This window comes from Arvicola amphibius, chromosome 11 (assembly GCF_903992535.2).
Source record: "Arvicola amphibius chromosome 11, mArvAmp1.2, whole genome shotgun sequence".
Lineage (NCBI taxonomy): Eukaryota > Metazoa > Chordata > Mammalia > Rodentia > Cricetidae > Arvicola > Arvicola amphibius.
This window is the reverse complement of record NC_052057.2, coordinates 109,765,607-109,790,803: the sequence shown is the minus strand read 5'-3', so window position 1 is coordinate 109,790,803 and position 25,197 is coordinate 109,765,607. Positions and strand designations below refer to the sequence as shown.

The 25,197-nt window shown below is 38.9% G+C and overlaps 1 protein-coding gene across 4 annotated transcripts in view; it reads left to right on the top strand.

Annotated features, from left to right (window-relative positions):
• Ptbp3 (polypyrimidine tract binding protein 3) overlaps positions 1 to 25,197 on the top strand; it is an 81,440-nt gene that overhangs the window by 8,944 nt on the left and 47,299 nt on the right. For 2 of the 4 annotated variants that reach the window (XM_038347404.1, XM_038347401.1), the window contains one exon: positions 16,485 to 16,569. In XM_038347404.1, the coding sequence (XP_038203332.1) occupies positions 16,536 to 16,569 (34 nt within the window). In that variant the 5' untranslated portion in view covers positions 16,485 to 16,535. The remainder of the gene's footprint in view (positions 1 to 16,484; positions 16,570 to 25,197) is intronic. The other 2 variants (XM_038347402.1, XM_038347403.1) reach the window with 1 other exon arrangement.

Genomic DNA, 25,197 nt, shown 5'->3' with positions numbered 1-25,197 from the left:
TTTTATTTTTGGGGTGTGTGTGTGTGTGTGTGTGTGTGTGTGTGTACAGTGTGGCATACATGGGGGGGGGTCAGAGAATTTGTGAGAGCTCATTCTTTCCCTTCCATTATATGGGACCTAGGGATGAACTCAAGTCATCAGGTTTGGTAGTGTTTTTACTCCTTGGACCATCTTACCAGCCAAAGATTTCTTGTTTGTTTGTTTGTTTTTTTAGAAGATGTATTTATTTATTATGTATAGTGTTCTGCCTGCTTATATGCCTGGACACCAGAAGAGGGCGCCAGATCCCATTACAGTTGGTTGTGAGCCACCATGTGGTTACTGGGAATTGAACTCAGAACCTCTGCATGAGCAGCCATTGCTTTTAACCTCTGTGCCATCTCTCCAGCCATTTGTTTTTTGTTTGTTTTCTTTTTTTTCTGTTTTTCTTTTTTTTTTCATTTTTTGAGACAGGGTTTCCCAGTAGCTATGGAGCCAGTTCTGGATCTTGCTGTGTGGGACAGGCTGGCCTTGAACTCACAGAGATCCGCCTCCCTTTGCCTCCTGAGTGCTGGGATTAAAGGTGTGCGTAACCACTGCCAGGCTAAGATTTCATTTTTAATACAGTATGTATCTGTCTTTACTTCTTTCTGTCAGGGTCTTAGTATGTGACCCTAGAACTTTCTATGTGCACCAGGCTAGCCTCAACTTCACATAAATCTACTTAATTTTGCCTCCTAAGTGCTGGGGGCTGGGGTTGAAGGCATGTACAATTGTACCTGGTCAGTATTTTCTTCTAATATTTCTTTTAGAATTTACATATGTTTAAATTGTCTTTATTACATGTTTTCTATTTGTTTTTAGTAGAGAACTTTACAACATTGGTCATAGCTATTTGAAATCCCTTTTTTTTTTTTTTTTTTTTTTTTTTTAGATAGGGCTTCTCTGTGTAATAGTCCTAACTATCCTGGATCCTACTTTGTAGACCAAGCTGGCCTTGAACTCACAGAGATCCACCTGCCTCTGCCTCCTAAGTGCTAGGATTAATGGTATATGCCCACCACCAAGGGCTATTTGAAAATTTGTCATCTTAGTTTAAAAAATTTTTGTCCTAACTGGACATGGTGGGGTATTGTGCCTTCAGTACCAGCACTGGGTGGGGCAGGGCGGGGTAGACAAGAGGAAAGTAGATCTCTTAAGTTTGATGCCAGCTACATCTACACAAAGAAACTCTGTCTCAAAAGAATTTTTTTTCTTCTCATGATTCTGTTTAGGGGCTTAATACCTATCTGTGTTTATATTTGTTTACCTCTTAAGGTAACTTTTACATTGTGGAAAGCCAGATATATCGGAAGAGAAATTAGAGGCAAAAAGGTCCTTAGAGTGACAAGCTCTATGCTGATCTGTCTAGGAATTGAGTTGGGTTTGGTATTTGCCTAACCAAAAGCTTCAGTTTCCCTGTTGTCTTTGAGTCTTTAGAGCCTGACCCTAAAGCTCTTTCAGCTGTAGCCCGTTGCTGGTTTAGCAGAGCCTGAGATGTAGGGTCTTGAGAAGGGACACATTCGGAGTGTCCTTACATTCCAGCTTCCCTGGACCTCCTGCTCTGGGCTGCCTTAAATCCCCACAACCCTGTAGTTCAGCCAGGAAGGCTTTCAGGGAATAGATTTGAGGAACTGCCCTTTCTTCTTTGGATGGAGTAAAGATATTTACATGTTAGTGTAGGAATGCATTAGTCAGGGGTTTCTAAAGGAACAGACCTGCTGGTTTTTAGTCTCTGTTGGATTTAATACTGGCTATAGTAACAAGATAGATGAACTTGCCATTAAGTGTGAAGGCAAGACTTAGAAAGAAGAAAACTGCCCTTTTTTTTTTTTTTGGCTCAGTTTAGGGTGTGTCTTCCTGCTTCAAATCAGACTAAGAAAAATCCTTTACAGGAGTGTCCAACAGTTTGGAGTTTTATAAGTATTCAAGGGCTGGGTGTGGCGCCTCATGCCTTTAATTCTAGTACTTGGGAAGCAGAGACAGGAGGCTGAATTCAAGACCAATCTGGTCTACATAGAGTTTCAGATCAGCTCAGCCTACATTCTGAAATCCTGACTTAAAAGACAGCTGTGTATCTGACAATGTAAAGGAAGATTTTCTCATTTATTTGTTGAAAAAATTTTCTAGACTGAATTATTAGGCACCATGGTTGAAATCAACTTACCACGTGTGAGTTGGGCTATTCTGCTCTCTTTATCTGTTCTTATGTTAATATCACATGCTCCTAATATTAGCAGGTATGTAATATATCCCGAAGTCATGTGGTGTAGATCCTCTAAACTGCTCCAACTGTTCTAGGATATTTAAATTTTATTAAAATTTATATTGAGCTTATTTTCTACAAATAGGGTTAGACTACCTGGGTAACCATATGGAAATAAACGTATCTAAGCTGCTTACAGGAGAATTTGAGACTTATTTTAGACCTAGCCATAAAACTAATGTATAATACATGCCTGTGTATACACATATACATATACGCACACACACATATATACACACCATACATATGCATACACTAACATAAATTCCAATTTTTAAAATTGTAAATTTAAGGAAAAAATCATAAGAATAATAGAAATAACTTGTGTACCCCTTATCCATTTATTTAGCCTAAAAACAATTTGTTATAATATGGGGTGTGTGTGTGTGCGCGCACGTGCACATAAGTCAAAAGGACAACTTTGAGTCAGTTCTCTCCCTTTATGTGGGTTCTAGGAATGGAACTCAAGTGTGTCAGGCTTGAATCATTGGTTGCTCTTGTCTTTCCTTGCTGAGCCATCATCGCCCCTCTTAGCGAACATTTTCCTGTTCCCCCATTCTGAGTCTGACTCTTAACTCTCTTAAGGTGATTGCTAGTCTTTTGAACTGTAAAGCAGCCAATGTCATTTTTCTTTCACAGTCTGTAGTTTTTGGAGAGATTCTTTATAGTTTATTCCCCAGCTCTCCCACCTGGGACCTGAGCCAGGACTTCAACTGCTAGGCAAATACTATACCACCAATGTCAGTTATTGTTGCTTATTTGTTTTGTTTTAATTTTATTTTGAGACAAGCTCTGTTTAAGTTACTGAAAATGGCTTTGAAGTTTCACATAAGTGATTAATTACATTATTTCTAAGTACCTTATAATTTCCTTTTTTGTTTTTCTTTTTAACCCACCATGGCTTATTTAGTACTTTTAAAATTCTAATTTCTAAATACAATCTATTTTGTTACTACTTCTCATTCCTTCTCTTTCTCTTTCTCACTTTTCTCCCTTCTCCTTCCTTTGTCTTTCTTCCTTTCTACTGTGTAGCCCTAGCAGCCTGGAGTACAATCTTGTTTCACCTTCCTGAGTGCAGGCCTTGTAGTACTGTATGTAGCCTGCTTATTGCTTATTTGGTCACAGAAAAATAATCTCAGTAGATTCCTTTGGATGAAATTTAGACTTCTTTAACAAACTAATACAGGAATTTGCAAACTGGGAACAAAGAGCTAAATAGAGCTCACTGTCATTTGTTTTTATATGTTTTGCAAACTAAAATAGTTTTTATACATCTAAGAGCTAAAAAATAAGATTAATACTTCATAACAAGAGAAAAATATGTGAATTTTAAATCTTACTATCTACTTTTACTGGACCAGAATGGCTCATTTCTGTGTTGTACATGGTTTCCTTTTGTTCTTGCAGCAGCATACCTGAATAGTTGGCCCAAGACTCTTTATTATCTGGCCCTTGACAGATAAGCTTACCAACCTGATACAATATCTGTGCTACTCTACCTTCTTTGTGCATGTGAGATAAATGCTCTACCACTTAGTTATAACTGAAGCCCAAAATGTCTGCTTTTGTAAATGTTCTACATTCAGTATCTGTTAGCACAGATTATTGATATTATTTGTTTTCTCTTGGTCTGTCTATGTATGTATGTGTCTATACACACACAGAATTTTTTTGTTTTTCTTCTAGACAGAGTTTTACTGTGTAGCCCTAACTATTGTAGAAGTCGCTTTGTAGAGCAGGCTGGCCTCAAACTCACAGAAATCCTCCTGCCTCTGCTTCCCGAGTGCTGGGATTAAAAGCGTGCACCACCATGCTCGGGCCTCTTGTTGTATTTGTATGTTCCGCTTATTAGTCTCTAAGGATTTATTAAAATTTTGATTTTCATCTTTCAGTTTTGTATTGGCATTGTTTTCTTTGTGTTGCAACTTTTTGTTGGTAAGTGCTTTTACAGGATACCTCATTATTTTTGTGTGTTGGTATGAACGTGTATGTGCCTGTGTGTGTTTGTATCTTCATTAGTTCTTTTCTAGCTTGTGTTTATGTGTGTGTATGTGTGCTCCTGTGTGCATGAATTTTTGAGTGGAGGTGAGAGGTCTGTTGGATTTTTCCCCCAAGTTGCTTCCCACCATTCATTTATGTATTTGTTTATTCACTCATCTCTCTCTGTCTATGGTTTTTTGAGGCAGGGTTTCTCTGTGTAGTTCTGGAACTCGCTCACTCTGTAGACCAGGCTGGCCTCGAACTGGAGATCGCTGGCTTTTGCCTCCCAAGTATTCCTTATTTTTCAGTTTTAACTATGTGTTTGTGCGTGCGTGCGTGCGTGCGTGCGTGTGTGTGTGTGTGTGTGTGTGTGTGTATTGTACCTGTGCGCTCACACATGTGGAGGTATAGGATAACTGGAGTTCTTTTTAGGTTCCTACCTTTATGTGGAGTCTGGGGATGATAGAATGCAAGCTGCCATGCTTGTGAGGCTAATACCTTTATCAGCTAGCTGTCTCTCCAGCCCCACCTTGGCGGGGTCTCTCACTGAACCTGGAATTTACTGACTGTGCTATTGTGGTGGACTGGCCAACCAGGAAGTCCTAAGGATTCTTCTGTTTCTACCTCTTCAGCAGAAGGAGTATAGTAATGTGCTAGGTACTGTAGTAGACCCTTTCCATTGGTACTGGGAGTCCAAACAGATTGTCATGATTATAGCACACACACCTTCCAAGATGAACCATCTCCCCATTGCCTCCCTTTTCTTGCTTGCTTTTTAAAAGAAATTATTATTTTTTGTTATTTTTGTGCTTATTTTTTGCATTTATCTGTGCACTGCTTGGATACTCATGGAGGCCAGACTGGAGGGTAGTGAACTGCCATGTGAGCGCTGGAACTTGAACCCAGGACCCTCTGGAATAGCAACCCGTGCTAACTGTGGAGCCGTCTCTCCAGTTCCCATTTCTGTCTTTATTGAGTCACCTATTGCCTTTAGCTTTCTCTTTTGACTTGAATGTTTTTTTTTTTTTTTTTTCAACAAAATGAACGTGCTTTTGTATGGCAGGTCTTCTGAGGCTTTGTATTCTTGAGGGTTTTTTTTAAGCAACAATTTATTTTAAAAGCATCCTTCAAACATCCTTTCACTGAGTCTTTTGGTTCTTGAACCTCAGTCTGTAGCCATTTGTCTGTGTCACCCTCATATAAAGTGCTTGAAGCTGTCCTGCTTCCTCTGGGTTTTTTCTTTTAGCGTCTTAATTTCTGGAACCCATATATTCCTCTAGCTTTTGAAAATAACTATACAGTTAAATTTGAGCATGAGAGTAAGCCATTCATATTAATTTCATGCTATAGACCAAAGACCAGGTGCTTAGCTAGCACCATGAATATGAAAGACCACCACCCAAATAAGTTCTTCTATCATGAAATTGCAAAATTCCCTGAATGAGGATGTGATTCTGAAGAGTCCAGGAAGAAAGAAGTCAATTTTAAATACGTGAAGGTCTGGTTAGACTGCCAGTGGGACTGGAAACTTAGCAGCCACATTGCATACTCCATGAAAACAGTAACACCTTATAATTTTTTTGAGAAATAATTTAACCCAATATTGTAAGTCAGATAATCCTGTTTATATGTGTGGAGTTCTCACATTGGCACTGGCCTAGAAACTTGGCTGTGTTGACATTAGGGATGTGCCTAAGCAAGATGAAAAAACAAACTAAGAACAAGGAGAAAACGGTTTAAAAAAAAATGTTGAGCCACCCCAGAAGAGCAGAGAAAAGACTTTGGTAGACAGCTGTCTAGAATGCTTAGAAAGCCGTCACTCTAGACTTGTGCAAGGAAATCCTGGCAGAATGAATACTGTTATGGAAAGCTTGAAACAAAATTTGGTATGATATAGGATAAGATTATAAACAAAACCAAAAGTAAGGTCTTTAAAGATATCATGGAAATCTAAACAATTGGGGTAAGGAAATTATGGTTGTTAATGGGCCACGTTAGACTATGACCCGATGTCATGCAGTTAATGGGACTGCAGTAGTGCACGTGACCTTAAATCTAGGACCTTTTTTGTTTTTGTTGTCATGTAGCTGTTTAGATTGTGACATTGGACCACAGAAGAGAAAATGAACTGTATCAGGACTGGGATTCCTTAATAATAATGACATAGTTATAGAAGTGCTATTTCTTTTCTTTTTCTTTTGTTTTTCGAGACAGGGTTTCTCTGTAGCTTTGGAGCCTGTCCTGGAACTAGCTCTTGTAGACCAGGCTGGCCTCGAACTCACAGAGATCCGCCTGCCTCTGCCTCCCGAGTGCTGGGATTAAAGGAGTGAGCCACCACCATCCAGCTAAAAGTGATATTTCTTGATTTTCAACTTTGAGTCACTCTTTAGTCACCATAGGAGTGGACAGAGCCCAGAATGCTGTGATTGCAGAACAGAAAGTGACAATTATAATAATAAAAGTGATAGGCTGGTGGAAAGGGGTGGGAGATTGCCACCTTTAATAGCTTTCTCTTTCACAATGAGCATCAAGAGGTAATGTTCAAATGACAAGCAATAAAGATATATATTGTTAAAGATAAGAGGTGGCTAGGTGTGGTAGGGCACACCTGTTACCCTATGATTTGGGAGGCAGAGGCAGGAGGATTGTCAGTTTGAGAATTGCCAACCTGTGTAGAAAGTTCCACAGCAAGACCCTATGTGAAAAAAGTCTATTTTCATGAAATACTTGAAGTCTTTCCAAATATTAGGAAAGAGATGGATATTTAGGTCTAATAGGTTCAAAAGAGTCTTTAGATTTGACCTTTTTTTCTTTTTCTTTCTTGTTTTTTAAAGATTCTTCCCAAGGCCTATAGTAAATCCGTCAAAAGTATGAGGTAAAGAGAATTCTAAAAATAGCAAGAAAAAAGGTGTTAAGTTAGCTTGTGCATGTAGCTTAGTGGTAGAGCACTTGCCTGGCATTCACAAGAGCCGGAATTTGATCCCAGCACCACAAAAAACCAAAAAATATAATGAAGGGAAGTGCTGTTAAACTCAAAATAGATATCTCTGGGAAAAACCATTAGACCAGAATCAAATGGATGATATATATTCAAAATCCTGGGGTGCGATGAAAAGGAGCAACCAAGATTACTGTACCTACTAGAATTATTCTTTAGAATTGAAGAAGAAAAACTTTCCAAGACAACAAAAGCCAAGGGAATGACTATCGCCGGAGTAGCTGCAACAAATGAAAATTTTAAAAACAAAGTATGAAATGATGCTCAAAAGAATCAATTAGAGAAAACTACTAAAGAACGAAGGAATCAAAACAACCAAAAGTATTTTAACAGAATAGCAAGATTTTTTTTTTTTTTTGAGATGGGGTTTTTTCCTATGTATCCCTGACTGTCCTGGGACTCACTCTGTAGGCCAGGCTGGCCTCAGATTCTAGGAGATCTGCCTGCCTCTGCCTCTCAAGTGCTGGGATTAAAGGCATGGGCCACTTTGCCCAGCAAAAACATGTTGTATTAGTAATAACCTTGAATGTAAATGGATTTAGTTATTCAGCTAAAAGATATAACTATCTTTTATATGCTGCCTGTGAGAAACCCAGTTCATTAGTGAAGATACATAAAAATCAAAAATGAAAGGATCAAAAACAATTCCCCACAAGCAGAAAGCAAAAGTGAGTAGAGAAAATATACATTAAATAAGAAAAAAAATTGAAAAGAGGTTACTCTGTAATGATGAAGAGATGCAAGAATTGTCAACAAAACTAACAAATCTAGCTCAACCATACATTAATATTATACTACAATTGAAATAGGCTACATTCCAGGGATGTAAGGATGTCTCGGTGCGTATAAACTGGTAAGTGTGGCACATAACATCAGTGAGTGTGTGTGTGTGTGTGTGTGTGTGTGTGTGTGGTGGTTTTTCAAGACATGGTTTCTCTGTGTAACCGTCCTGGCTGTCCTGGGGTTTGCTTTGTAGACCAGGCTGTCCATAAACTTACTGAGATCCACCTGCCTCTGCCTTCCAAGTGCTGAGATTAAAGGCTTATGCCCACCTCCATCCAGCTAGAAATTAAGAGATTTTTTTAAAAAAAAAAAAGGCACCTAAAACCTATAAATAAATTTAACTGCCGGGCGGTGGTGGCACACGCCTTTAATCCCAGCACTCGGGAGGCAGAGGCAGGCGGATCTCTGTGAGTTCAAGACCAGCCTGGTCTACAAGAGCTAGCTCCAGGACAGGCTCTAAAGCTGCAGAGAAACCCTGTCTCGAAAACCCAAAAAAAAAAAAAAAAAAATAAATTTAACTAAGGTTGAGTTGAACATGGTGACACATACCTTGAATCCCAGCAGTCAGGAGGCAGAGACAGGTGGATCTTTCTAAGTTAGAAGCCAGATGGCCTATAAAGTGAGTTCCAGGACAGCCAGGGATAGAAATCCTGTCTCGAAAAGCCAAGCCAAATCCAACCAAAATAAATAAATAAATAAATTTAAATGAGGTTATTAGTGATTTACAATGATACTACAAAATATTTTTTTTGTTTGTTTGTTTTTCGAGACAGGGTTTCCCTGTAGTTTCTAGAGCCTGTCCTGGAACTAGCTCTTGTAGACCAGGCTGGCCTCAAACTCAGAGATCCGCCTGCCTCTGCCTCCCGAGTGCTGGGATTAAAGGTGTGCGCCACCACCGCCCGGCTACAAAATACTTTTTAAAGAAGCTTTTTTTTTTTTTTTTTTTTTTTAAAAATGTCTTTGGGTGTCAGATCCCTGGGACTGGAGTTACAGAAAGTTGTGAACTGCCATGTGGGTGCGGGGAATTGAACCAGGGTCCTGTGGAAGAGCAGCCAGTTTTCTCTAGCCCTACAAAGTACCTTTGAGGCAAAAAAATGAAAATGAAAATAGTAAGAGAGTTTTATAGATGGTAAGAATTTTACTAAATGGCAGTGCTACTCAGTATTTTGAAGATTCAGTGTAATTCCTATTAAACTATGATTTTTTTCACAGAAATTTGAGTGTTCAAGGAAATGACATGTCAGGTAATAGATATGTCATTTATCCTGATCCTGATCATTATTGTATATGTGTTGATGTATACATCAGGCTGTGTTCCACTAGTATAATTATTACACATGCATATACTATGTGTGTCATTTAAAAGTAAATACGTAATCTCGTTTGTTTGTTTGTTTGTTTGGTTTGTTTTGTTTTGTTTAGACAGGGTTTCTCTATGTAGCTCTGGCTATCCTGGTACTTTCTTTGTAGACCAGGCTGACCTAAATTCAGACATCTGCCTGCCTCTGCGTACTAAGTGCTAGGACTAAAGGTGTGCACCGCCACCACCCAGCCCTTGTTCTTATTTTTAACAGCTGTAAAAAAAGTAAGGACTTAACAGTTTTATTAAGTCCTCTATTGATGAAATTTCCAATACTGTGCTTTTTTTTTCTTTTTTTAGATTTTTGTGGCAGGTTTTACTGCGTTACTCTGACTGGCTGGCCTTGAACTAACAGATATCTACCTGCCTCCTGAGTGCTGGGATTAAAGGTGTCTGCCAGAATAAACATTTTTATAAATGTCTGTGTGTATGTCACTCATACATGAGTAGGTAGTGAAATAGAATTAAGGGATTAGAGTGCTATGTGAAAAGTTAGAGTGGGAGGGCAGGAGTGAAGAGACGGCTTAGCAGTTATGACCGTGCTGCTCGTGCAATATATTTGTATTTATTATTTGTTTTTATGTTATTCAAAACTATATGTGGGTTATGAAGCAACCTATTTTATAAATTTATATCCAGGTTTTAAAATGTGGGATTTTTTTTCAGATAAAAAACTTTTTATTTGTGTATCTGTGGGTCAGTATCCATGTACCATAGTGTTGAGTAAATCAGAGAGCAATCTGAAGAGGGAGCCAGTTCTCTTCTTTTACTATGTGGGGATCAGACTCAGGTTCTCAGGCTTGGGAACAGCACCTTTTCCCGAATATTTGACTATATTGCTGGCCCATGCTTCATTATTTAAAATAACTGCCTAGTATTTATTGCACGAATTTGCTGAAGCTCATTTAATTTTTGTAAATTTAAATGAATTTAGTAAATTACAGGCCAGATAGGGCTATGTAGTGAGACCCAGTCTCAGAAAATTAAAAACAATAATACTTCTTTAAAACACCCTCTTTGTGCAGTGGTTCACAAATTGAAAACTGTTTCTTTTTCTCTCTACTGACTTGTTTAAGCAGGGGTATTTTGTTCAGTGTATGTGTGTAGTTTTTAACAGTTACATGCAAAGAGCTGTGAGTTCTATGAAGGAAGTTGTACAGGAAGGAGAGCACTAGGGGAGAAAAGTTCACTACAGCGAGACACAAGACCCAGGATCCTGACTAGGGCTGGCAAAGGAGGGGCGAAGGGGAAACTAACGATAAACATGTAATACGGTAACATTACATAATAACACTTTCTGTTTTTGCTTTTTGTTGTTTTGCTGAGACAGGGTTTCTCTGTGTAGCCCTGGCCATTCTGGAATTTGCTCTGTAGATCAGATCCACCTGCCTCTGCCTTTGCTGGGATTAAAGGCATGCACCACCACACCCAGCCCACTTTTATTTCTGCTTGTGGAACAGTTAACAAAGAGCAGGACAAACAAATTCTCTCTCTGCCTCTCTCTCTCTGTTCCTCTCTCTCTCTGTGCCTCTCTGTCTGTCTGTCTGTCTGTCTGTCTGTCTCTCTCTCTCCCTCTCTCTCTGCCTCTCTCTCTCCCTCTCTCTCTGCCTCTCTCTTCTTTCTGATTTTCAAGATGGGGTTTCCTCTATAGTTTTTGGTACCTGTCCTGGAACTAGCTCTTGTAGACCAGGCTGGCCTCAAACTCATGGAGATCCGCCTGCCTCTGCCTCCTGAGAGTTGGGATTAAAGGCGTGTACCACCATTGCCCAACAAAACAAATTTTCTGTTCTACAAAGTTTCACAAAGGGTTAATTCATCTGCTAGAAACTTTGCTTTGTTTGAAGGTAGTACTTGGGTATTAATTGCAATAATTTAAGATTCGGTTCTTAAGAAGAAAAGTTAGAGTCCTAGAGAATTAAGAATTTTTGATCCTAGAATTTCATGTGCACGTTAGGTATGATCTGAAATTTAGATCTGGTTATTTTCAAAATCTTGCATGTTACTTAGTGGCTTTTTCTCAGTTGTACAGATTGTCTTTTAATCACATTAATATTTTCACTTGAATTGCAAATAAAACCAGTTCCTGTCACATTTGATAATGGAACATTTTATTTATACTACTTAATCACAATATTTCTTTGCTTTGTTGTCCCTGTATATTGTTTTCAGTAGGAGGGAGCATCAATAATTGATGCTGGTGGCAAATGAAGCTGATTTATGTGTTGACTTAGAGAGTTAACAAGTCCACAGGAAATTGCTGGACTTATGTAAACCGACCATGTGTTTCTAAGGAGACTGTTGATGCAGCGCTAACCTCCCTCCCACACCTGTCACATAATGGCTTCATTTTTCAACCTGTTAAGACTTCCTTGGCAATACTGTTAATTGTTTACCCATGATAGTCTTTTTCCTTCTATAAAACATTTTTGTCTTTTGAGTAGAGAACTGACTCCCTTACACACATATACATCATACAAAGTAGTAATAAACCTAACACAAGATAATAAATACTAAGTGTATTCTTAGTGATTAGCCTCTTAATATTTGAGATTACATTATTGCTTCTGTATAACCTTTGCATGCACTGATAAAGATTTATTCTGTAGTTGATGGCACTTGGTTGTTTCCTGCCACTCTAATATGAGTAATTCCCTCGAATAGCCTTACATCTAAGTGTGCATAAGTAAGCATCTCTTGAGTATGCATAGAGGTAGGTCACAGGGATCCTTTAGATGTTCATATGTTTGCTATTCATAGGTTGAATAGTGTTAAAAGTTGTACCAATGTGTATTCCCATTAAATTACACCCAGTTAAAGTTCATTTAATTTGAAGAGTTTTGTTTTTGTTGCTCTGCCTTACCAACGCTCTATTTTGCCACCTTTCTTCACATGATGGTTTCTGTTAGGGTCTTAACATGTTCCTGAAAAACAAATAAGATTAGACTTGTTTTCCCATATTGATTGCATATAATGTTAGAAAAATACTTCTTGTTCATTTCCATTGTGGGTGGATTTACTTATTCTTGTGCTGGAAATTGGGCTGCTAGAGTAGATGTCCTTCTGTGTTCTTATTACAGAGTAAAAGCAAAGAAAACAAACAACAGCAACAACAATGACAAAACAGCTTGGCAAAAAGATTAGCCAGTGCTTGTGTGAAATATACTTCGTGTTCATTCTGTAGAGGCCTAATGTCAGTGAGTCAGGAAGTTGTTCTCCTACTGCAGGCAGCACAAGTCCTGGGGCCCTGAATGGGGGGTTGGCAATCCTTTGGTCGGTGGTCCCATTCTACTGCCGCATGGTGAGAAGCTGCTCACCTGTCATCTCTTGTTTCTTGTGTTTAATGGTTATGGGTATACACTCTTTGTTGATTATTCACATACATAGTGTGCCATTATCATATTTCCTTTCACTTTTTCTTCTACTGTGAATACAAAACTGATTTTGAAGTCTGTATGTGTATTTTTCTTTGCTTTTTTTTGGGGGGGGAGTTGCTGGTTTTTTTTTTTTTTTTTTGGGTTTTTCGAGACAGGGTCTCTCCGCAGCTTTATTTTTAGAGCCTGTCCTGGAGCTAGCTCTTGTAGACCAGGCTGGCCTCGAACTCACAGAGATCCGCCTGCCTCTGCCTCCCGAGTGCTGGGATTAAAGGCGTGCGCCACCACCGCCCGGCTTGCTGTTTTGTTTTGTTTGTGACAGTTTCACCATGTTTCTTGGTCTGGAACTGCGGTCCTCCTGCCTGAGCCTCTTAAGTGCTAAGGTTATAGGCATATACCTAGCTGTTTTTTTTTTTGTTTCCTGTCTAAGAAATAGTGTCCTACTCCACAGTCACAAAGTTATTCTTTTATCTTCTGGAGTTTTCATCATTTTTCTCTTTATTATTTTAGCCTTCAATCTACATAAACTTCTTTGACATTTAGACATAATCATCTTTAGACTATTCTGTGAAAGGGTTGCCCAGATTATAACGAGAATTTCAGAACAGTTTCCACACGCTGGGCTCAACCACCTGTCCCAATTATATGAGTGAAAAAAATGAGTAATTGTGAAAAGCAGAGAAAGATTTAATCATCATGCATTAGGAAGAGGAACAAAAAGAGGGGTTCCCATGCTCATCTTTGTGGTAGTAATACAGATTTAGATACAGGAAGCATGGTGGTGGGTGGAGCAAGAGCTAAAAGCTAAGCACTGCTGATCAAGGTGTGGATTGTTTGTTTATTGTCTCTTTTTCTGGTTCTGCAAGGTGGTCAAAAAGGAGTTCTTATTACAGTAAGGGACAAGCTGGTTCTCAGATAATTAGTCATGCTCCAGGGTGCTGCCTCGCTGTTAATGGATAGTACCCCCATTTGGGTCATGGCTGTTCTGTGAGGTTCTGTTCTTTGTGGAATCCATGGTGACTGCAGGTTTAGGACACTGATTGGAGGAGGCCTTTCGACACTTGCGGGGGGGGGCCGGGGGGGTCTGGAATAGGACATTATAAGATGCCTCTCAGGTATTCTTTATTCCTTCCGCCTCAAAGTGAAATCAGGTTAGATATTGCCTACTCCTGGGTAGTGATTTAACATGCCCATGTGCATAATTAAGGAGTGTAGTTAGGAAGTAAAGGGAGACTTACCAGGATTTCCTCTTGCTCTTAGTTACTTTGTAGGCCCAAGTGAGGAGTCATTGGTGGGTTTTTTGTTTGTTTTTGTTTTCCGAGACAGGGTTTCTCTGTGGCTTTGGAACCTGTCCAGAACTAGCTCTTGTAGACCAGGCTGGACTTGAACTCACAGAGATCCACCTGCCTCTGCCTCCCAAGTGCTGGGATTAAAGGCGTGCGCCACCAACGCCCGGTTTGAGTCAGTGGTTTTTTAAGCAAAGGCAGGTTTTTAAGAACTTTTTTTTAAAAAACCAAACCAGCTCTATTTTGACATGAAACATATTGATACTAAAGACACATGTATGTAGAAGATACATACAGCAAAACACATTTTACCAAATGCTTCACTTGAAAACCATATGGGAGCCAGGTGGTGGTGGTGCACACCTTTAATCCCAGCACTCATGAGTTTGAGGCTAGCCTTGTCTGTAGAACTAGTGCCAGGATAGCCAAGGATACACAAAGAAAATACCAAAAAACCCCCAAAAACCCAAACCAAAACTAACAACAAAAACCCATGTTAGATTTGAAATTTTTTCATCCTGCTTTGTTTCCTAATTCCTTTTTTTTTTTTTTTTTTGGGTGTCTTTTATAAACTTGAGTAAAAGGGCTGAGGATAGTAATTTCTGGGTGCTTAAAATAAGAATTGTTTAAATAATTGTGTTTGTAATAATGCAGGCACTTTCAGCAGAAGCCAACATGTTTGTTGTAGGGGCTGGAGAGCTAGCTTTGTATCTAAGAGTTTTTACAGAAAACCAAAGTTTGGTTTCCAGCATCCACACTGAGCAGCTCACAATCACCTGTAACTTCATTCCAGGGAATCCAACTTCTTCTTCAGGCCTCCTTGGGCCACCCTCTACTTCCACAACATATACACACATACACACACACACACACACATACACATACACTCTCTCTCTCTCTCTTTCTCTCTCTCTCTCTCTCTCTCTCTCTCTCTCTCTCTCTCACAACACACACACACACACATACACACACATCAAAAATAAAAACAAATATTTATGGTAGTATTACTCTAAAATTTATAGTTATTTGATGATTAAGTTCTGTCACCCAGTGAGCCAAAATAACTTATTCTTAAAAATTCACCAAGATGAACAAGTTTGATCCATTTGAAATAGATTAGTTTTGACTTTTTACTACATATTTATTACCCTTTTATAACCTTCGATATAATTAGGATTGTACTGAAAAGAATTATCAGATACATTTTAGTGCTGAGACTTCAGATGTGTAAGTAGGACAGAACTCTTGCTTGGACAGGCACTATGGCTCTTCCTGCAACCTCTGCACTCAGAAGACTGAGGCAAGAGGGTAGAGAGATCACCATTTGGCCTTAACACGACTCAGAAAAACCAAGGTCTGGGACTGTGACTGAGTGGTCGGAGGATTTCCTCTCAGGCCAATACCCACCACTAGGAGACAGACTTCTCTTACCATAAAGAAATACAATTTTGAAAACGTAGTTGCTTAAGATACACACTTTCAGTTATGGTGGCATGCACATTTAATCCCAGAACTCAGAGGCAGAGGTAGCCTTGAGTTTGAAGCCAGCCTGATCTACAGAGCAAGTTCAAGGCCAGCCAGGGCTATACAGAGAAACCCTGTCTTGAAAAACCAAAAAAGGGGGGGAGGTAGGGAATTGTACTGCCTACCTGTATTACATGACAGTACGGTACTATGGTACTGCTCCTGTATTGCTGCACCTGCACTACAGGACCATTTGCCAGCCAGTCAAGGGCCTGGAGATTTAAACGCACAAAGACACACAGACAGGGTCAGGGGTCATCCTTGAAAAAGGAAATCCCCCCCTTTATGTGTCCAGGGGCAGTTTATATAGGGATCCTTAACTGATAGCCACGCCCCAGCCAAACTCACTATAAAACCACTCCCCTGCCATCAGGAACTCCTGAGGGTCTCAGAGCAGCTGCAAGCATAACACATTGTTTACAAGAAATTCAGGATCTGGGGGTTCACAGCTCCCAGCAGGGGAATAAATGTTGTATACCAAAGATAGTTTTTAGGATTGATGGTATGAAAACCAGTTAATTACACAATTTTGACCAGTATGGATATAAAATGTATCTATCCTGTAGCTCTGTTTTTAGAAATGTGTATTGAAAAATCAGGATTTTTAGAATGTATAAATTAATTATTTGCATGTAAATATATTTCATAAAAAACTTTGTCAGAAAGTAGTCTCCAACATACAGTTTTGTACTTCAGACATGTTTGGATAGTTGTAATTGGTCAGAAGCATTTGCAAAATTATGCCCCCAATGTTTTTCTCCCCCCCATGACTACACTGAGCATCTGCTGTAATTTTTCTTTATTGTACAGTTTGTTTCCGACTGTCTTTTAAAGTATCTTTATATTTAAATAAAATAATACTAACTTTTATTAATTGAGCACTAATTTTGCTTTTCAGCGGGGATCTGATGAGCTTCTTTCTCCTGGTGTCATTAACGGACCTTCTACCATGAACAATTCTACTCCTTCTGCAGGTGTGTATGGTAAGTTTTGTTCCCCTTTCCCCCATGTTTTCTTTCTGTGGATTTTTTCATTGTTCTTATGTGCCAATGTTTACAGTAAAAAGTGTAATTTTTACTCAATGAGAAATGAAAGAGTCAGTTAAAGGAAAAAGATGGTATTTGTTAGACATTTATGAATGGACCCACTATGTTTTAATCTACCAAAAAATTAATTAGAAAGATTTTGTAGGCAGAGAATATGTTAATATGAACATGTGAACAGAGTGATGCGGGATTTGAGAATAAAGCCAGCTTTGTAAAGTCGAGCTCACCATAGAGTCACTGGAGAAGAGTCTGGGGAGATGATATAGTTTAGTGCGTGAGTGTGCTTGCTGTGCAGTCTGAGGGCCTGGTTTGATTACAGTATCCATGTAAGGCAGTCACTGCCCTGTCTATAACCTAGTGTTGTGGTGTGAGGGGTGGAGAACAGTGAATCCTTGGGGCTTGCTGGCCAGCCAGTCTAGCCAAAACAGGGAGCTCTGGGTTTAGTGAGAGACCCTATCTCAAAAAATAAGGCAAAGAGTGCTAGAGGAAGACACCCACAAGTCAAGCTCTGGCTGCTGTCTGGATGCCTTGCTCAGTGAAAGATACTGCCCACGTTCAGGTTGGGTCTTCCCACTTCAGTAAAGCCTCTTTTGGAAAGCCTTCCTATACAACACCCAAGGGTTTACCTCTCAGATGATTCTAAGTGTCGTAAAGTTGACAGTCAGGATTAACTAGCACACTCAGGATAACTTGGAAGCACTGATAATGTGCAAACGGCCTGACTTACCTTTGAAGTTTCTGTGTGAGGGATATATTTACCTTTGTTTTTAGAGCTCCTAGGTGGTGCATCTGAAGTCCAGACAGGCTTAAGCAGTGTTGAACTTGTATAGGACCAGCACACCTGTCTTGTTTGGTGGTGTTAGCTTCTCTTCTATATTTGCCATTTTTTTTTTCTCAAGAAAATTCTGGTTTTGATGATTAGAATAATTTTCTGGTTCACTCATTTTGCCTTCTCCAATTTGCTTTGCAATCTGAGGGCCTGACTTAGATTAAAGTACCCATGTAGAGGCTGTCACTGCTCCTGTCTGAAACCCAGTATTGCAGCGTGAGGGGAGGAGAATGAGAAAAAGAACCTTTGGGACTCCATTGGGTATTCTGTTTTGTGGTTTGTAGTTTTAATTTCTCCATATCTTGCGGGGAACAGGGGTTGTTGTTGTTGTTAGGAATCTAATCTAGTCCTTGTAAATGCTGGGCAGGCCCTATTTATCTGACCTTGTTAGAGTCTTGCGTCTCTTCTGCAAGATAGTCCTAGATATTCAGAGCACTGTGTCCTGGTGGGGGAAGAGGGTGTGTGTGGTGTGTATGGTGGCAGGGTAGTTAGATTAGCAGTGTCTTGATTTTTGTTATGATTTCCATTTGGTAATAATGTAGAATAAACATTTTTTTCTTCACCCTGTAAATTGGACCCAAGACCTTTCATATATTAGGATGAAGTTGCATCTCTAGCACCAAAGAAACCTCTGAAAATTTATGATAACTTAATTTTTTGTAATAGCTCAAATTCAAGTTTCTCCCAACTTGTGATTTCTCCGCCTCTGCATCCAGAATGCTTTCACAGGCATTCACCACCATTGCTTAGTCGGGACACTGTGAGTGTGACTCACAGCTCCCTGTAGCGCTAGCCGCAGGGTATCTCACACTCTTCTTCGGCCTCCATGGGCATCCACATACATGTGACAGTAACACACACATGCACACACACAATTAGCAGATCATTACTAAAAAGTCAGAGTAGACTTTGATACTTTTTTAGTTAATAAGATACTTAAGTAATTTTTTAAAGACAAAAACGGTTTTTAAATAATTTTTATGATTTATTTGACTTTTATTTTATGTGCATTGGTGTGAGGTTGTAAGATCCCCTAGAACAGGAGTAACATACAGTTGTGAGCTGCCATGTGAGTGCTGGGAATTGAACCTGGGTCCTCTGGAAGAGCAGTCAGTGCTCTTAACCGCTGGAGCCATCTCCTGGCCCCACAAAAACGTTTTTAAAAAGTCATACTGTGTGCCAAAGTGAGAGCCAATTATACTGACTTGCTGAGTGATTTTTTTTTTCTTTTCAGTAGAGTAAGACAAATTTTTGTAACTAATCTGAATATCAACTTAAAATACTTTCACAAGTTTTGGAAAACCAGTTTCTGTTGGTAGAATATTCCTTATTTGAAAGTAGGAATTAGGTTTGCACCAATCCTTGCAAGTACATCACTGTCTAAAAATTTTTGCCATATGTAGAAAATAATGAACATGGCTGTGAATTAACCAAAAAGACAGAAGAAAGCTGGAAAAGAAAAAAGAAAGTTTATTACATACACTATGCTGTAGCTGCAGTAGATGAGCTTCTGAAAGGTTCGTCTCACTGAGGGGAGGGAAGTGTGTACAGCATTTGAGGGGCAGGTTGTTCAGTCCAGCTTCATGGACCATTTGTATGGGGTCCAGAGCTGAGGCACAAGCCATTTCTGAAGGAACAGACTGGCTTTCTGCCCTTGTTAAATATTAAGCTTTACATCACTAGCTGTCTTTCTGGAGACTGATCTTTGGGGGTCAGGTGCCATGATCATTGGGAATTTGTCTTGGAATATTTGGAAAGACTGCACAGGTGGTTAAAGAATGCTCCAAGTAGTTGCATTTTGTTGTTTGAAGTGTGGAGACTTTAGGATTTGTTTTTGGTCTTTGTGGCTTTTCAGTAAGAACAGTGTTCTACCTTGAGTTTGTGGCACCAATATTTTCATGTTAATATTTCTGCAAAACTTTTTTTTTTTTTTTTTTGGTAAATTTCAGCCATGACTCAGGAAGCTGAGGCAGGAGGATTTTTAATTTAGTGACAGTAAGTTCCCAGGTCAGGCTTCACTATAAAATTCTGTGCTACCTCAAAATGATGATAATAACAATTTTTATCCTTAATGTTGAACTTATAAAGCCGAATTTAAATATAGTAGGTGGAATTACTCCTCTAATGTTAAGTTGGGTTCCATTGAAAAGATTCAGAAGTATGTCAGTATTGTGTAATAATTGATTTTCTAAAGTTAGCAAGCAATGACAAACCTGAACTGTTCCTATGTCCCTTGCCCAGGAAAGGGTATGTGTGGAGGGGAGAGAATATAGGCAGTAGGCAGCAAGACTGAAAGCTGCTAGGAAGAACTACCTATTCCTGCCCATTTGTATCCTACTGTGTCTGCTGCTTTAAAATCAAAGACTCTGTATGTTGTCCCTGGATTTGTGGATGCCAGTCTGCCATTGATTAACTTTCAGATTTAATTGCTCTAAGTGAGTAGATGAGACTATAGCAGAAACCGGAATTAAATCTAGCAGATACTTTTCTGGCTTATTTTGGTACAACTACTAATACTATAGACAAATATATTTTAAGTGATTTTTATATTGCATAAAGATGGTGGAACATTGGTGCCAAGCTGTGACTTCCCCCAGGCAACTTGGGACCTATAGTTATTCTTTTTAAATGTTGTTAATATTCTTTTAAAATCTCATCTACTGTGAGCTTTTGAGATGCCTCGGAGGTAAAGGCCAAACCTGATGATGACCTGAGTTTGATCCCCAGGTCTTACCATGATGGAAGGAGAGAACTGATTCCTGTTGTCCTCTGACTTCACATGTCTGCATAAGCACACTTGTGTGCACTTTTAAAAATCAGTGAATGGGGGCTGGAGAGATGGCTCAGAGATTAAGAGCACTCATTGACTGCTCTTCCAGAGGTCTTGAGTTCAAGTCCCAACAACCACATGGTGGCTCACAGCCATCTGTAGTGAGATCTGATGCCCTCTTCTGGCCAGCAAGCATATATACAGACAGAACATTGTATACATAATAAATAAATAAATCTTTAAAAAAAATTCAGTGAATAGCTGGGCGGTGGTGGCGCACGCCTTTAATCCCAGCACTCAGGAGGCAGAGGCAGGCAGATCTCTGTGAGTTCAAGACCAGCCTGGTCTACAAGAGCTATTTCCAGGACAGGCTCCAAAGCCGCAGAGAAACCCTGTCTCGAAAAACCAAAAAAAAAAAAAAAAAAAAAAAGTTTCACACCTCATAAATCATACTGTCCCTTTAAATATAGTTGTACAAGGAGGGGAGGAGATGGAAATTTTTAATAAAAAAATGAGAAAAAAATATAGTTGTACAAACTAATAGCAGAAACTGTAATACTATTTTTTTCAACCCATTTTTACTCAGGTAAAACAGCTACTTTCAAAATCTTCCTTTTGGTTAGAGGTAGTTTTGACTGATAAGTACAAATATTGTATGGGACCTGCAGAGAGCATCTCTGTATGTTTTTCATTCTCCTATTGCTTGGAGGAGTTCTTTCATTTGAGATATTTAAGGATGAGGATTGCATTTTATCAAGAGACACAGCCTAAAGCCTGAGTCATTTATAGTTTTGTGTGTTGCTATTATAAATGTATAATAATAACTTCACAAGTATAATATTAAATGAAAATCAGTATATGTTATATTATTGGCTCATTTATGTAATGTTAAAATTACTAATCTGTGTTGTGAGAAATCAAGCTAATGATTTCTTGGAATATAAATTAAAATGGAAAGAGGAAAGACTCATGTATATGTAACACTTGTGTATTTCTATGTGAGTGAATGTCGTTGGGTGTGGCTGTTTCAGGATACCAGTAGAGGGTGTTAGAACTGGGGTTATAGGTGGTTATCAGCCACCTGGTGTGGGTGGTAGGAGCTGAACTCAGGTCCTCTGGGAAGAACATCAACATGAGGTCTTAACCTCTGAGCCTTCTTTCCAGCCCCGTGTTCTACTTCTTGATTTGGCTGCTGATTATGTAAGTCTGTTTATTTATGGAACTATGATAATAGCTATACTAAAACCCATTATATGAATACAGTACAAAATGAAAGCTATAGAGAAATACTTTGATACAGTTATGAGTTGTAACTATGTACACAAGATGAGCACAGTATATACAAGGTTGAATGTGTATGTGGATTAAGACTTAGTATTCCCTCTGATGATGTCTGTTTTCCTTTCCTTTCAAAACAGAATCCCTAAATTATTACTAGATTTGCAATCCAGAATAAAATCCCAGTCCCCCCACCCCCAAACTGGAAGGTCAGTGGAAAAAGAAGATTGACAAGGATGAAGTCCAGCTTTAACTTTCCTTTTTCCTCTTCACTTAGAAATTAGAAGGGGTGTCCTTGTTATAGAAAGTTTATCTCTGGGAGGGTGGGGGATCAGAAGCCCAGCCAGTCTCAGTGTCAGTCTCTCTGTCTCTCGGTCAGTTGAACAGGATGAAGCTCTCAGCTACTTCTCCAGCATCATGTGTGCTGCCATGCTCCCAAACATGATGGTAATGAACTAAGCCTTTGGAACTGCAAGCAAGCCCTCAAATTCTTTATTCTGTAAGAGTTGCCTTGGCTGTGGTGTCACTCCACAGCAACAGAACAGCGACTAAGAAGTGATGAGGGCTCTTTTACTATTTAAGAGAGTATATGTAAGTTATGACAAGGTTGTATTAGAAAATCCTAGTCAAGTCAAAAAGTGTATAGTTTGGAGTTTGAATTATAGCACTTTCATCTCTATTTTGAGTTAACATAACACATGAAATAATACTCCCATGATTGGCCTGGCTTAATCTGTGCATACAAGAACAAATAAAAACCAGGAAATTGTAAAGAATGTCACTACAGTAAATAAATAGAAAACCTTGTCACAAATTGATAACATAATTAGATCAGGAGGCGGTGACACACCCATCACTCAGAAGGTGGAGGCAGGTCTCTGAGTTCAAGGCCAGCCTGGTCAACAAAGTGAGTTCCAGGACTAGGACTACACAGGGAAATCTTCTCTCAAAAAACAAAACAAACAAAAATAAAAGCATAATTATAGCCATTGGTAACATATGAACTAAAAAGAAAAAGAAACTAGCAAAGTATAATGATTTATCAACAAAATCTAATAATCAAAAGAGTAAATAATATTTTCTGTGTCTCTTTGAGAAGCAACACTCATGCTGTAGGGTAGATCTTACTTTCTTCTGAGCAATCTAGTACTTAGCCATATATTGAAATATCTTTATTAAATTCCAACCCCGCTTAATTAAGAAAAGATCTAAAAATTCATTTGCATTTTAAATGACAAAATGTTATTTAAAATAAAATAAGTTATAAGTACCACTGCCATCTAACCCTCTAAATAAAGAGGGAGGTGCCAGTGAATAACTAACAAATTAGTGAAACAATCTTTCTATTTATATACTTGAAATTATCTTTATTATGAAGTCTTTAAGACTAATGACATAACATATATGAGGTCCTAGGTGCAATACTCAGAATTACAAAAATAGCAGTATACTAAAAGTACATATCTAGTTACAAATACAAGTGGAAAAACAGCAACAAAATATAAATAAGATTAGACATGGTAGTACATATCTATAGTCCTGTTACTCAGAAAGCCAAGGGAGGAAGGCAACCTTGGGGTACAAAGTGTGTTCCAGGCCAAACACATCAATAAAGCGAGACCGTCCCAGTTCTTGCCCTCAGAAAAAGTTTTTGTGCATATGACAATATTAGAAGAAACAGTTACTTGAAAGTTTGTGATTCACATAAGAAGTTCTAGGATTTGGAAAAGTAGGCTAGTCATAAAGTGCTTGTTTCATAAACATTTTAATCCCACATGAAAAGCTGAGAGCATGCTTGTAATACCAGCTTTGATATGGTAAGCCTAGGGAACGGCTGGAGTTTGCTGGCCAGCTGTTCTAGCCTAATTGAGGAACTTTAAATCAGCGAGACCCTCTCTTCTCCAAAGAACTCAGCATTTCTGAGGATGACATCCAGTGCAGACTCCATTCATGAATGTGGATCTGAACACCCGCAAGAAAGGAAAGTATAATTGGAAGGGAAACATGATGATAACAGTATTGTCTCCAGTTTTGTGTTTGTCATACACATACATAGATCTGTCAGAGATCATCAGAATCTGTATTGCTTGACTTTATTTAGTTTTGTGGTGGAAATACAAGATTGGTTTAATTCTTTGAGACACTATTTTACTGAGTAGCCCAGGCTATCCTTGAACTCTTAGTCCTCCTGGAATACAATAATGATAATAATAGTACAACAACAACACCCTTCTTAGCATTGTGGCCACATTGGGAGCTTCCCAACCAACCAGTAACTACAGTTATAGAGGTTCCAGTGCTGCTCCCTTCTGGCCTTCACAGGCACCTGCACACACTAAGTAAAACTAAAAACAAAAACAAAATTACCAGGGCAGCTCTCACCTATAATTCCCAAACTTGTGAGGTGAGGATGGAAAGATGGGTGAGCTTCAGGTTTGCCTGGGCTTTTTTTTTTTTTAAAGAGAGATGTGTTTATTTATTAAATGTACAGTGATGTTTTGCCTGTATATATCTGTTAGAGTTAGAGTTTCTGGAGCTGAAATTACAGACAGCGGTGAGCTGCCATGTGGGTGCTCGGAATTGAACCTGGGTCCTCTGGAAGGCCAGCTGGTGCTCTTGACCGTTGAGCCATTTCTCCAGCCCTTGCCTGGGCTTTTTAAAGAAGCTATCTCCAAAATCCAAAGGTTGGGGACTATAACGCTAGAGTGTTTGCCTGGTGTTTTGCTAGGCCCTGGGTTTAATCTCTGTCACATAAACAGATAAGTAAACAAAGTACAGACACTACGTCCACACACCTTTCAGAACACGATAGTTGACAACGTTTAGTGTTAATTGGCGAAATACAACATTTATAAAAAACTATATATTACTATTTTCATATTGTTTGTTAGTATCAGATTCTGTTTATTTGTTGTACATGTGTGTGGGAGTGTGTGGCATGGTGCATTCCGAGGACGACTTTCAAGTCTGTTCTCTCCTTCTACTTTGTTTTCCGGTCATACTTGGGTCATCCAGTTTGAGTAGGTACCCACTGGGCCGCCTGGAAGGGGTGCTGCTTTGGCTTCTCATGTTCCCATGGTTATTTATGAACATTTCTGCAGCTTCAGGTTTTTTTTAATCAAGTCTTTTATTAGACTTTTAGATTTTATAGATAACATTTTCAATTAGTGTGTAGCAGTGTCCTGAATTAGTAAAAATGAAAAAAACAATAGAATCATTTGACATCAGATAGTAGAAATAGTGTAATTTCTGTGTTGAAGTTTTCTTTTGGTTTTAAAGAATAACCAGATATGCAGTTGATTATTTTGTGCTAGGAATTCAAAAGATACTGAAAGTTAAGCTGATTTAGTTTTATAATTTCTGTTATATATTTATGGAAAAATTTGAAATACATATTTATGAAAATATATAAAAATTTGAAATATATACTTATGCAAAAATTAGTAATGAGTAGTTTGTCCAGAATAGAACATATGATTAAACAGCTGTCCAAGTGCACTTCTCCCTTCTTTTTTAACCTCCTTTTTCCTTAACATTGACCATGTATTTTTATTGTACAGAATAGTTACTTATTTAAAATTGCTTGTTTATGCCGGGCGATGGTGGCGCACGCCTTTAATCCCAGCACTCTGGAGGCAGAGGCAGGCGGATCTCTGTGAGTTCGAAAGCAGCCTGGTCTACAGGAGCT